Here is a 13,469-nt window from a genome sequence, read left to right on the forward strand (position 1 = left end):
TCACTTTGTAGATTTCCGTCCATTCTTTTCTGCGCCTGATGTGTTTCTGTTGAGAAATCATTTGATAATCTAATGGGAGATCCCTTGTATGTTACTTTCCGTCTCTCTCTTGCAGCCTGTAAGATTCTCTCTTTATCCTGAACATTTGCCATGGTAATTATGATGTGTCTTGGTGTGGGTCTTTTCGGGTTCACCTTGTTTGGGACTCTCTGGGCTTGTGTGACTTTTTTCTTCCCCACCTCAGGGAAGTTTTCTGATATTATTTCTTCGAATAGGTTTTCTAATCCATGTTCATCTTTCTGTTGTTCTGGCACCCCTATTATTCGTATGTTGTTTCGTTTCATGTTGTCCCAAAGCTTCCTTAGGCTCTCCTCCTGTCTTTTAATTTTTTTCTCCATTTGCAGTACAGTTTGAGTGTGTTTTGCTTCCTTGTCTTCTAATTCACTGATTCGGTCCTCCGCTTCTCCCAGTCTACTGTTGATACTTTCAATGGTGTTTTTTATTGCAGCTATGTCGCTCTTCATTTCTTCTTGGGACTTACTTAAGTTGTTGATTTTTTCACCTGTTTCTTCTAGCTTCTTGCATACGTAGTTGAGTTTTTCATCTGTTTCTTCTTGCTTCTTGAACATCCGGTGCATGTACTCTAGGAACCTTATTCTGAATTCTTTTTCCGTCATGTTGCATATCTCTGTCTCACTTAGCTGCTTTTCTGGCGAGTCCTCCTTTTCTTTCCTTTGGGGGTTTCTTTGTCTACCCATGTTTGATCTCACTGACATGACTAGTTGTTGAGTCGTTCAGTGGCTGGACCCTGGGTGGCAGTGGCTGCTCCCTGGGTGGCAGTGGCTCCTCGGTCTGTGGTTGCTCCTTGAGCGGTTGTGGTAGCAGCGGCTCCTCTGTTGATAGCAGAGCCTCTGGTGGGTGCTGTTCACAGCTGTGGTGGCTCTTCTGGCTGGTGGAGGGAGGCTTCACACACAGCAACTGTTCCCCAGGCAGAGCGTGTGGTGATCAGGAGGCCGCTGTTGCTTGAATCTGCTGCGTTGATTTAAAGGCACAAAATACAACACAACAAGGCACAACGTACCAGGCACTGAACACTATTGTATTTACGATATTACTAACCACAAATAAAGGTGGCCACCCGAGCTAAGAGAGTTGGGAGATAAGGGGGAAAGAAGAGAAAAAGGTAGAAGAGAAAAAAGAAAGAAAGAAAAAAAGGATTGCAAAAATGAAATTGGGAAAAGGGAGGGGAAAAAGAGGAGAAAAAAAAAGAAAAAAAAAAGAAAAAAAAAGTAAGAGAGAAAAGAGAATGAAGTATAAAAGGGGAAGAGACTATTTATATGAGGAGAAAACTCCTATAGGTCCGCCACTAATACCAACAAATTACAGCAACAGATTCCTGGAGATGAATACAAACTACAAACAACCAATAATATCAAGCGACGCAAGGGGAAACAGAAGCACAGAAATAACCGGGGGGGGGGGGGGGGAGAGGGAGGGGCAGGAAAATAAAAAGAATAAGCAGTCTAACCTCACAAACAATCCTAAAAAAAAAAACCCCAAATATACTCGTCAATCAAGCAAACAACAATAAAACAATGGAGAGAGAAAAGAAGAAGAAGAAGAGAAAAAAAGAAAAAAAAATTGGATAGTGAAGGAAGATAAGGGAAAGGTGTATAAGGATTTAGAACAGGGGATTGGACGTAGGATATATAAGCAGGGTTAAATTTTGACAGGGGGTAAAAAGAGTAGGGAAAATCAAAAGCTGGAGTAGGGTAAGAGAAACAGGACAGCAAAAGGGAAAAAGTGGGGAAGATTGTTTAGCACAGAGGCAAATTGAGGTAGAGAAAAATGTTGCTAAAGGAACGATGAAAATAGAATGGAGAACGTTAGTCCCAAAATAAAATAAAGACAAAATAAAATGACACTTTAAAGAATGGTAAAATGGTAGCGGTAATAATACTAGTTAAAAATAAAAATGTAGTAGCTGAAAGGGCAAAATCAGGTGATGGAGAAAAAGAAAAAAGAAAAAAAGAAAAAAAATATTTTCTTAGTTAAAAGGAGAAAAAGTAATTTAAAAAAATAAAAATAAAAATGTGCAGTAATGCAGGTGCTTCAGATCTTCTACTCTTCTTATTGGCACGCCCGGAATTCAGGAGAATGTTGAATTTCCCTCTGATACACTGTTCCTCCGTGTTGTAAGCCACAGTCCTGATTTTAACACTTGGGTTGCGGGTGAATTTCCCGCCAAAATATAAGATGGCGCGTTAAAATGCCTATATCTTTTGAAGTATGGGTTCGATTGAAATGAAATATTTGGTAATACGCAGTTACAATCGGCCCGAGTTTACACGTTTCCCGCACTCCACCGCAAATCTATATGAACCGAGTTTAAGACGGCTCCCGCGGAGTACGCGCAATTCACGCAAGCCGACTTAACTCGTTTCCCGCAACCCAAGTGTTAAGGCCGGCCGTAAAATCCCCTTATTGCCTTATCTGTATGTACAGAAGAGTCAGTTCGTGGCTCTGCCTCTGGGTGGCAGTGTGTCTGGATTGACCTCCGAGGCTATAAGTTCTCTCTGACCAGGAGCTCTCTATTGTACCTGAACCAGCTCCGCCCAGAGCTGGCTCCCCAGGCACCACTCCCAGCTCTGTTTCCCAGGCTCCCCAAAAACAATCTTCCCCTACAAGCTCTGCTAGTGACCCCAACTGGGCAGTCACATGCACTGGGGTCAACAATCAAACTCACAGAAGTAAGAGGAAGTGTGCAAACAAGAGCCTGGGAAGCTGTTCGAACTCGCAGGGTTCCACCCTCCAGAACTGCGCGGAGTGTCTGTGCGCGCTCAAGCCCCCAGCAACAAGCAGCCGGCTATCAGGGAAACTCTGAGGTAGCCCTTTTGCATCCAGTCCAACTATGGGCTCATTTATAGTGTTACCTTCTGGCAGCAGCCCTGCGGGAGCCCTCCCCACTTGCGGGTCACGCTGGCCTCTATGGGCGCGGATTTTGGAGGGCGCAGATTTCCCCCTGCGCCCGCGCGCGCACCCCTCGCTCCAACCTGAACTGCAAACCGCACCTTTGGGGTAAGTCTAACCTTTCCGTGGAGGGATGCAGGTCTCCTCTGGGCTCTTGCAGTCGCGCTGCTTGCGAGTCGTTGCCTCCAGGTTAGTAGCCGCCGGGTTAGTAGCCGATCTCTGGATGCCGGTAACAGCTACCCAAGATGGCGCGGTCTCGCCGCTGCGCTGGCGCCCAGGGGGAGGTTTCAGCCTCAATCTCTAACCATCCGCATTTTTTAGGAGTTCTCTGTCTTTCCTGGCTGCAGACTGTCTCTCAGCTGAACCTCCCCAGCTTGATCGGGCTGATTGTTACCCGTTTCAGCTGCTCGCCCCTATCTGCTCCGGGACAAAGCACCAACACGTCCGTCTAAGCCTCTGCCATTTTTTTTCTCCAGGCAATTAAGTCCTTTAGATTCATCCTGTGATGGTGGCAGTCTTGTTGGCAATGTTTGTCCTAGAGCAGCAGTTGAGAGCCCTGGAAGGTGGGAGGCGTCAGAGAGCGTCGGCCAGCCATAGACCCACCGGCTCACGCAGGGTGGGGGCTTCTTTTCCCTGTGTTGATTCTTTCCTTTGCTGAGAAATTTTTTTAGTTTAATGCAGCCCCACTTGTCTATTTTTGCTTTTGTTGCCTGTGTTTTTGTATCATATGCAAAAAATTATTGCCTGGACTGCTGTCTAAGAGCTTTTTTCTTATGTTTTCTTTTAGGGGTTTTATTGTTTCAAGTCTTAATGTTTAAGTCTTCCTTACCCCCACCTTTATTGAGATATAATTGACATACAACATTGTATAAGTTTAGTTGTACAATGTGTTGATTTGATTCTCAGATATTGTGAAGTGATTAGCACCATAACATTTAGCTAATACTTCCATCATGTCACATAATTACCAATCCTATTTTTGTGTGGTGAGAATATTTAAGATTTAATCTCTTAGCAATCTTCAAGTATGTAAGGTACTTTCTAGTATATAATTGCAAGTATATAATGCACCTAATGCTATACATTAGATTTTCAGAATTTAGTCATCTTATAATGAAGTTTGTACCTTTGATGGCCATGGAGAAGGTGAGAGAGCAGTGGCCATGCTCAGGCTGTATTTAGGAGGTAATGTCAATAAGAGTTGGATTACATAGTGGAGGCAGGAAATGTGGGATAAAGTAAATCAAGGATGATCCCTAAGTGTTAGCCTGAATATCTGGTTTACTAAATGGTTCCATAAACTGAAACAAGGAAGTCTAGGGGTAAAACTGAATTTGGTTTTAGGATATGTTCAATTGTAAATGCCTGTTAGTCATGAGATGAGGTGAATCAGATATTAGGTTATGTTCAGTATTTTATTGTACCTCATATTCTTTGATAATAGGATAAGGGAATCTAATTATATTATTTGGAATATCAGAGGGCAAATTTTTTACTCAGTAGACTTGGTCAGTATGGTGGACTTAAGGGAATATTTGACATGTGATTTCACATTTGCAAAGTGCTGCCCTTTTAGTGTTTTTATCTCATCCTGGAAAACCCAGACTGATCTGAGAGAAAGTCTTTAACTAATAAGAAGCGTTCAAGGGGGAAGTTAATAATATGGCTCATTGGTACCTTTAGATGCAATAGATGGACTAATAAGAATTGGACTAGATGAAAAACATCACTTTTAACAGAATTCATTGACTTCTCTGTGACTAACATATTCTTGTATAGTCTCTCTCCAAACTGGGCTGAGTTATCCAGTTTCTGAATTTCCTTGGATATTATCATGATGTTTAACAATTCCTGCATTGGCATTCCTAACCTGGTATCTCAAAGTCACAATTGAACTTATTAAACAATAGAGGCCTGGTGCATGAAATTTGTGCATGGGGGAGGGGGTCCCTCAGCCTGGCCTGCACCCTCTCACAATCCAGGACCCCTTGGACATCCCTCTCGCAATCCAGGACCATTCGCTCCTAACCGCTCGCTTGCCTGCCTGCTCAGTGTGCGTCAAAGCAACCAGTGGTTCCGTCGTAATGGACGCTTAGGCTTTTATATGTATAGATTGTGAATTCTAAAAAATAACATTGCCTGTCTTTATGGTATATACACAATGGACCAATATTTAAAAATGGTGGAAAGATATTGAATTAGAAGATAAAAGATTAAAAAAAATAGTGGGGAAAATGTAAATCATGGAAGGGGCAGGTAAACAGGAGAAACCTTCTTGATCTTAAAAATATAGAGAAGGAATAGTTGAAAACTAACAGTGACTAAATAAACATCATCTTAATTCTCATAACAGTCTACTGAGGTAGATACTATCATCTGCTTTTGTGGATGAAGCAGTTAGGCTTAGTGAGACTCATTTTAGAGTAGGTAACTGGGCTGTGCAGAATTCTGAAATGGCCCCCCAGACTCTCCTGTTGTACATGCTTTGGATAGTGCCGTTTGAGTTTGGCAGAACCAGTGAACATATGATGGGATATCATTCTTGTTATTAGGTTATATAGTGAGAAAGGAACTTTGAAGGCGTGTTTAAGGTCCACCATCAGTTAACTTTGAGTGAATTGAGATCATTGTGAGTGGGTCTGACCTAATTATGTGAGCCCTTAAAAGATGGGAGATGTCAGACAGATTCTCTTGCTGGCTTAGAATAAATAAGCTCCCATGGTTGTGTTATATATATTTTTTAATTGATTTCAAAGAGGAGGGGAAAGGTAGAGAGATAGAAACATCAACGATGAGAGAGAATTATTGATCAGATGCCTCCTGTATGCCCCACACTGGGGATCGAGCCCACTATCCGGGCATGTGCCCTGACTGGGAATTGAACCATGAACTCCTGGTTCATAGGTTGATGCTCAACCACTGAGCAATGCTGGCCGGGCTAAGCTGCCATGTTTTGAAGGGCCATGTGACTAGGACATGGGGGCAATTCCTAGGAGCCAAGATCAATCCTTGGCAGATTGTAAGAAAATGAAGCTATGACTGCAACCCCCCCCCCCTGAATTCCACCAATAATCAGCTCACAGGAAGACTTCAGCCTCAGCCAATAACTTCTAGTGAGACCCTTCTAGTGAGACCCTGGGTAGAGAGATGTAGAGAGATCACTTCTGCCTTGCTGGACTTCTGACTTCTAAAAACTGACATTATAAGAGGGTGTAAGCTGCCAATATTTTGGTAGTAAAACTAATATAGTAACAAAGTAAAAAATAGTTATATATAAAGATTGGCAATTTTAGTCCTTTTTAAAAGACTTCTTGAAGATACAATGAGGTTTATTTAATGAGATTACATTATAGACCTGGCTTTTTATGAGTTCCTACTCAGAATCTAGGAAAACAAGTATAATTTTCTTGTGTTATCTTTTTATTGCTCTCTTTCACAGAGCCCTCTCATAGATTACACTTCTGTGATTCTTCTTACACCTCATATCTTTTGTGATGAAAAGAACAGAAAATGAAGTGAAAGGAGGAATAACATGACCATCGTCCTTTCACTTTTATTTTTCTATTTTTCAACAACCTCATTGGGAACATTTTTTAATTAAATAATAAAGGAAAAGGAGATATAATATCTGAGGCAATGAAGAAGATGAAAAAGAAAGGGAGTTTTAATCCAAATACATTTTAAACTTTGACAGGTTCAAAAAATGCTCCATTTGCCTGCTATGAAGAAATACAATCTCAACTTGATAGGTTTGGGAACTGCGGTAAGGAAAGAGGCCAATATAAATTCTGCCAATGGAGGTATGCTATGCAAATACTAAATATAATTTTGTTCTATAAGATTCTATCTTTAGTTGTTTTTTTTTAATTGATTTTTGGGAGAGAGAGGAAGAGGGAGATAAACATTGATGTGAGAGAGAAACATTGATCAGTTGCCTTCGTACATGTCTCGATTGGGGATTGAACCCACAAACTGGGAATGTGCCCTGACCAGGAATCGAACCCACAGCCTTTTTGTGTAGAGGATGATGCTCTAACCAACTGAGCCACACTGGCCAGGACTAGTTTTTCTTCCTATGTGTTATTCTTGCCAGTGGTTCCAAGTATGACATGTGTATGGGAGTGAATCTCAGATCAAAATCTTTGCTCTGACATCTTTCTTGTGCTACAGGCTTAAATTTACATCTAGTTGTAAGCACATGTAGATGACCATTAGGTTCCTAAATCCAATAGTAGTTGAAACTAATAATGTCTATTGCACCTTTCCTTTCTGAACCTGCTCATTTTTCTTTATAAAAATACTGTTCTCATTCATTTGATTGCTTGCCCAAGCTGAAGACTGCCCAGTGTCTTTAAAATGAAGTTCATTTTTTGGTTAATCTCTTCCCACCCACCCAACCCCTCTTCCATCTGAGATTTGTCAGTCTGTTCCATGCTTCTGTGTCTCTGGATCTATTTTGTTCATCAGTTTATTTTGTTCATTAGATCCTATGTATGATGAGATCATGTATATGCATATATATGTATAACCCATGAACATATAGACAGTAGCGCAGTGAAGGCCTTGGGGGTGGGGGGTGCGGGTGCAAGGTGGAAAGGTCAATGGGGGAAAAGGGGGACATTTGTATTTCAACAGTAGAGATACATTAATAAAATAAAGTTAATCTTTTCCTGTATCTGAAGAGCCAGCTCTTTGATATATTGGTCATGAATTTGTTTTAATAAACATTTATTAATAATCTATGTGCTGGACACTGGGCTAGATACTAGTTAGAAAATGACACATGGCCCTTGTGCTCATGGAATTTGTAGGCAGGTAAATATATCATGTAGTTTTATATTTCCTTGATTTGCTTATGCTTTTACTTTTGTTTAGAAATGCCTTACTCTGTTAAAATCCTACTAACTTGTAAGCTTTGACTCAGATGGCCTGTTCTCTTTGAAGTTTTCCTGACTGCTAAATTACAATGTGTCCTCATCTTAAATATCTGTAAGAATTTCTTTATTTCATTTGTAGAACTTTTTTCTAGAAAAACAATTATCCTTTTTAAAAATTGAATTTATTGGGATGAAACTGGTCCACCAAACCATTCAGGTTTCTGGTGAACAACTCAACAAAACATCACATTTAGTATTAGATGATAAGGGTATGGGTCTAATTTGTTTACCATTAGATCCTATAAAGTGCTTGCATGAATTGATTATTTGACAATAAGATATAAATCTGCACAGTGAATAAAAGACCAAAAGTAGCATTGAAAGATAATCTTGTATCAGCAGCTTTATACTTTTTTACTTTAAATGTTAGTGTTAAAGTATTACATTTTCCCTAGACATATTGCCATATATTACGAACCATGTATTTTTAAATTTTTTTCTTATAAAGCAAATCTGAAGCATTTTCAATAAATGCCTAATATGTATAATAATATAATTTTATTATATTTGTAGGAATCTTATATGTGGAAGATTAATTTGTACCTACCCTACTCTAACTCCTTACATTCAAAGAAATGTTGCTGTGCTTTATGCTTATGTACGAAATGTTATATGTATAACTTTAGACTACAGTCTTCATGGCTCAAATGTAGATCCACTGGTGGTCAATGATGGCTCTGAATGTGATTCTGAGAGAGTAAGTGATTTAAAATTTATTTTTAAAGTTAAATTAAATTTATTTCTTTAACACATATTTTCAGTATCAAATTTTAAATTCATTTGTAGTGCTATATAAACTTAAATATTTAGAGAAAGAGAAAATAAGCTTCAGTAAGGCTTCAGATATTAAGAGGGAAATGGAACAGTTTGATCCTTTTCAGAATTTCAATGTTGTGAACAAGGAAACTACCAACTATTTTAGGACTAGAGTGGGGAGGGGAGAGATCTTGGAAATACACTAGTTAAGTCCTCTCTAGCATGAAAATTCACTTTTCTTCTTGTAAAAAGTAGTATGTGGAAAAGGTAATAAAAGTAAAACTGGGTAATATGTGTCTCTTTGTGGCCCAGTAGATAAGATCACAAGTTAATTTTCAGACTGCATAGAATCAACTATTCACCTCTTATGTTTTGACATTTTGCTAGTTAACTAACCAGTGTGAGATACTACAATTATATGTAAAGTGGGGATAATAATAGCTTTTACTCTGTGGGGTTAATGAGAAGATGAAATTAGATAACAGTATAAAGTGATTAGCTCAATGTTCAACACATTGTAAGAGTTAAATACAGGTTGGCTATTATTATTTATTGTTATTATAAGTCATTATTTCTGAGGCTGACACAAATATGGAGAAAACATAGAGGGAATAAATTTTCTGCAAAGTTTCATTTTATTCCTGACCAGATCTTTGCCGGCTGCTTCTTCATGCCTAGGAGCCACAATTGTCTCCTCAAAGGAGGGCTATGCCTGGGGGTTCAGTAGATATATTTAGGCCATGGAGCCAAAACAAGTAAAAATAAGATAAGTCTCCACGCTTCTGCTTTTATTTTGTTCGTCAGTTTATTTTTTTCATTAGATTCCACATATAAGTGAGAGCGTATGGTATTCATCTTTCTTTGACTGGCTTATTTCACTTAGAATAATAATCTCCAGGTCCATTCATGCTGTTGCAAAGGTAAGAGTTCCTTCTGTTTTACAGCTGCATAGTATTCTATTATGTAAATGTACCACCTTTTTTTATCCACTCATATACTGATGGGCACTTATAGAAAGTTCTAACGGGGTTGTGCGCCCTATAAAGGGGGGGAGGGAGTCCAGATTTTATCATTATACTTCTGCAACTCAGAAAATTAAAAATGAAACTACCATTTGATTCGGTGATCCCACTTCTAGGAATACATCCTAAGAAGCCAGAAACACTAATCAGAAGGAATATATGCACCCCTATGTTCATAGCAGTGCAGTTTATAATAGATAAGATTTGGAAACAGTCCAAGTGCCCATACCATATGATCTCACTTATATGTGGAATCTATGTGAACAAAATAGAAACAGAGATATGGATACATGGAACAGACTGACAGCTGTGAGAGGGGGAAAGGGGGACTGGATGAAAGAAGGTAAAGGGATTAGCCAAAGAACATAAATGCATAACCCATAGATTCAGACAACAGCGTGTGGTGATGGCCAGAGGGAAGGGGTCAGAGGATGGGTATAGCTATAATAGTGTCAACAATAAAAATAAGAATTAAAATGAGTATCAACAATAAAAATAAGTTAAAGAATTAAAATGTTATCATAATTCCCTTTGCAGAATAGAGCTACAAAATGATTTGTGAAATTATTTTTAAAAAATAAAAATATGTTTCTAAAAGGAAAAAAAAATAAATCAATAGATGATTTGATATTATTCAGTTGGCAATTTAGTAAGAATAGAATCTTTTCCATAACATGGATACTTTTTCTTAGTGATAATGTCTGGAAACAAATTTTACCAGGTAACCTTTAATGATACTATAAGTCCTATATAATAAAACATTGTTGGTACATTTGTTACAATTGATAAACCTACACTGACATATCACTATCACCCAAAGTATATAGTTTACATTGGAGTTACCTGAAAAATCTCACAATACTTGGAGATTAAGCAATGCATTCTGAAAGGAGAAATCTCAAGAGAAGTTGAAAATTATTTTGAATTAAATGAAAATGAAACAAACATTTGTGGGGTATAGCAAAAACTACTTAAATGGATATTTGTTGCAGTGAATAGTTATGATCTTATGTTATAAAATTAATGATTAAAATGTGAAGATAGCTGAAATTCTTTGACTTGGAAATTTTTTTTCATTAGGTTTGTATAAATCGTCAATGTGTAGAATCAAGGTTTCTTAAGAAGGATTCCCTTAATTGTTCAGCAAAGTGCAGTGGACATGGAGTAAGTAAGCATGTGATTAATATATGTTTCCCCAAATCACATTAATCTTGGGCACTTTTCAGCATCACTCATTAATTCAACATTTATTGGGTTCCTACTACATGCTATTGTTGGGTTGCAACCTCCTGCAGAGCTTTATGTGTATAACCTGAAACTGGGCCCCCTATGTGGAAGGCAGGGAGAGACTGAAGAAAAAGGCAGACCATTCCAGTTGGTAGGTGGCAGGTTTAATCACCAAGAAAACTTACAGGCTTGTCTTGGGCAGCCACCAGAGAAGTAGTTTTCTGCACGAGCCCACCAGAATTTTAGAAGTTAATACAGAGGTCCTAACTGGATTCAGTCACATATCCAGGGGCCTTATCTGGGTTTAGTTCCATACCTAGTTCAATTAGTCTCATCACATTTCCTTGTGATTTTTTTTCTGGTTATATATCTACTAGAGGCCCAGTGCACAAAAATTTGTGCATTCGGGGGGGGGGGAAGGGGGGTCCCCCAGCCTGGCCTGTGCCTTCTCGCAGTCTGGGACCCCTCGAGAGATAACGACCTTCTGGCTTAGGCCTGCTCCCGGGTGGCAGAGGGCACGCCCAATCCCTAGGTGCAGCCCCTGGTCAGGCTCAGAGCAGGCTGATTGGGAGTTGGGGCACCGCCCCTGTCATGCACAGAGCAGGGCGGATTGGGAGGTTGCGATGCTACCCTCAGTCACGCTCAGGGTAGGGCCGATTGGGGGGTTGGGCACTGCCACCTGTCACACTCAAGGCAGGTCGATGGGAGGTTGCGGCACCACCCCCTGTCACGCACAGAGCAGAGCCAATCAGGGGGTTGGGTGCTGCCCCCTGTCACGCACAGAGCAGGGACCATCAGGGGGGTTGGGGCTCCGTACCCTGTCACGCACAGAGCAGGGCCAATCAGGGGGTTGAGAGAGCTCCCCCCTGTCACGCACAGAGTAGGGCCGATAGGGGAGTTAAGGCACCGCCCTCTATCACCCACAGAGCAGGGCCGATCAGGGGGTTGGGGCGCCGCCACTGTCACACTCAGGGCAGGGCCAATGGGGAGGTTATGGCTCTACCCTGTCACACACACAGCAGGGCCTGTGGTGGTGGTGGTGGTGGTGGGGGGGTTGGGCGCCGCACCCTGTCACACACAGAGCAGGGCCGATCAGGGGGTTGGGACGCCGCACCCTGTCACACACAGAGCCACAGGGCGATCAGGGGATTTGGGTGCTGCCCCCTGTCACGCTGATCCCGGTGCCAGGAGGCATATTACCCTTTTACTATATAGGATAGAGGCCTGGGGGCCGGCTGGTTTGTCTTGAAGGGTGTCCCGGATCGGGGTGGGGGTCCCCACTGGGGTGCCTGGCCAGCCTGGATGAGGGGATGATGGCTGTTTGCAGCTGGTCACACACCCTTCAGGGTGGGGGTCCCCACTGGGGTGCCTGGCCAGTCTGGGTGAGGGGCTGAGGGCTGCTTTCAGGCTGGCGGTTGTTGATTGAAGCTCCCAACCGCTCCTCTTTTTTATTTTATTCTGGGCCAGCTTTTGCTCTGGCTCTAGCTCTGAGAGCAGGTATCTGTTTTGTTTCGGTTCTATAATTGAAACAATGTATAACTTCAGCTCTGAGATCCCGGCCTATATTTGTTAGAATGTTTCAAACTGCCGGCTCAGAGGCTGGCAAGTCAGGTGGGGAACGTTGGAGTGTGCAGTCCCTGGAGCAAGCAAGCCTCATGTTCGCTTCCAGCTGCCTGGCTGCCGGCCGCCATCTTGGCTGACAGTTAATTTGCATAAGGATATGCTGATTAGCCAATGGGAAGGGTAGCGGTCGTACGCCAATTACCATGTTTCTCTTTTATTAGTGTAGATTGTTGAAAGTGGTGTATTGAAGTGTCCCACTTTTATTGTATTGCTCTCAATTTCTTCTTTCAGACCTGTTAGTATTTGCTTAATATATTAGGTGCTCCAGAGTTGAGTGTGTATATTATGATTGTTATGTCTTTTAAAAGTGTTGACCCTTTATCATTATATAATGACCTTTGTTTTGTCTTTTTACTATTTGGATTAAAGTCTATTTTGTCTTATATAAGAACTAGAGGCCCAGTGCACAAATTCATGCACAGGTGGGGTCCAGCCAGGCCAGCCCCAATTGGGGCAGATCAGGGCTGGGCCTGTTGGGAGGAGGAGATGGTGGGAGGTTGACTAGCTGGCCCGCCCCTATTGGGACCCAATCAGGGCCTGGCCAGCTGGGGGGAGGGACTGTGGGTGTTTGGCTGGTGTACCCCACCACCGATTGGGGTTGGGGGCCAATTGGGGGCCAGTGGCCTGGGGGAGGGGCCATGAGTGGTTGGCAAGATGGCCCTGCCCCCTATTGGGGTGGGAGGGTGATGAGGGGTGGGGCTGGCTAGGTGGATGGGCTGCAGGCTGATCAGGGTGGAGGTGGCCCATTGGGGCGGGGCCGGCCAGGGGAAGGGGCTGTGGGCCGATCAGGGTTGTGGGGGTCTATTGGGGGAGGGGCCAACCAAGGGTGGGGCTGCGGGACGTTGGCTGGCTGACTCTACCCCCTACTGGGGGGGGTGGTCAGGGCAGGGGTGAGCCAGGGGGAGGGGCTGCAGGAGGTTGGCCAGCCAGCCCT

The 13,469-nt window shown here is 42.0% G+C and overlaps 1 protein-coding gene across 1 annotated transcript in view; it reads left to right on the top strand.

The window, feature by feature from the left end:
* ADAM32 (ADAM metallopeptidase domain 32) overlaps positions 1-13,469 on the top strand; it is a 94,764-nt gene that overhangs the window by 61,440 nt on the left and 19,855 nt on the right. Inside the window, 5 exon segments of the mRNA XM_023751825.1 lie at positions 146-172; positions 1,650-1,669; positions 6,665-6,770; positions 8,421-8,604; positions 10,766-10,849. Coding sequence (XP_023607593.1) covers positions 146-172; positions 1,650-1,669; positions 6,665-6,770; positions 8,421-8,604; positions 10,766-10,849 — 421 coding nt within the window.

This window comes from Myotis lucifugus, unplaced genomic scaffold, assembly GCF_000147115.1.
Source record: "Myotis lucifugus unplaced genomic scaffold, Myoluc2.0 scaffold_26, whole genome shotgun sequence".
Classification (NCBI taxonomy): domain Eukaryota; kingdom Metazoa; phylum Chordata; class Mammalia; order Chiroptera; family Vespertilionidae; genus Myotis; species Myotis lucifugus.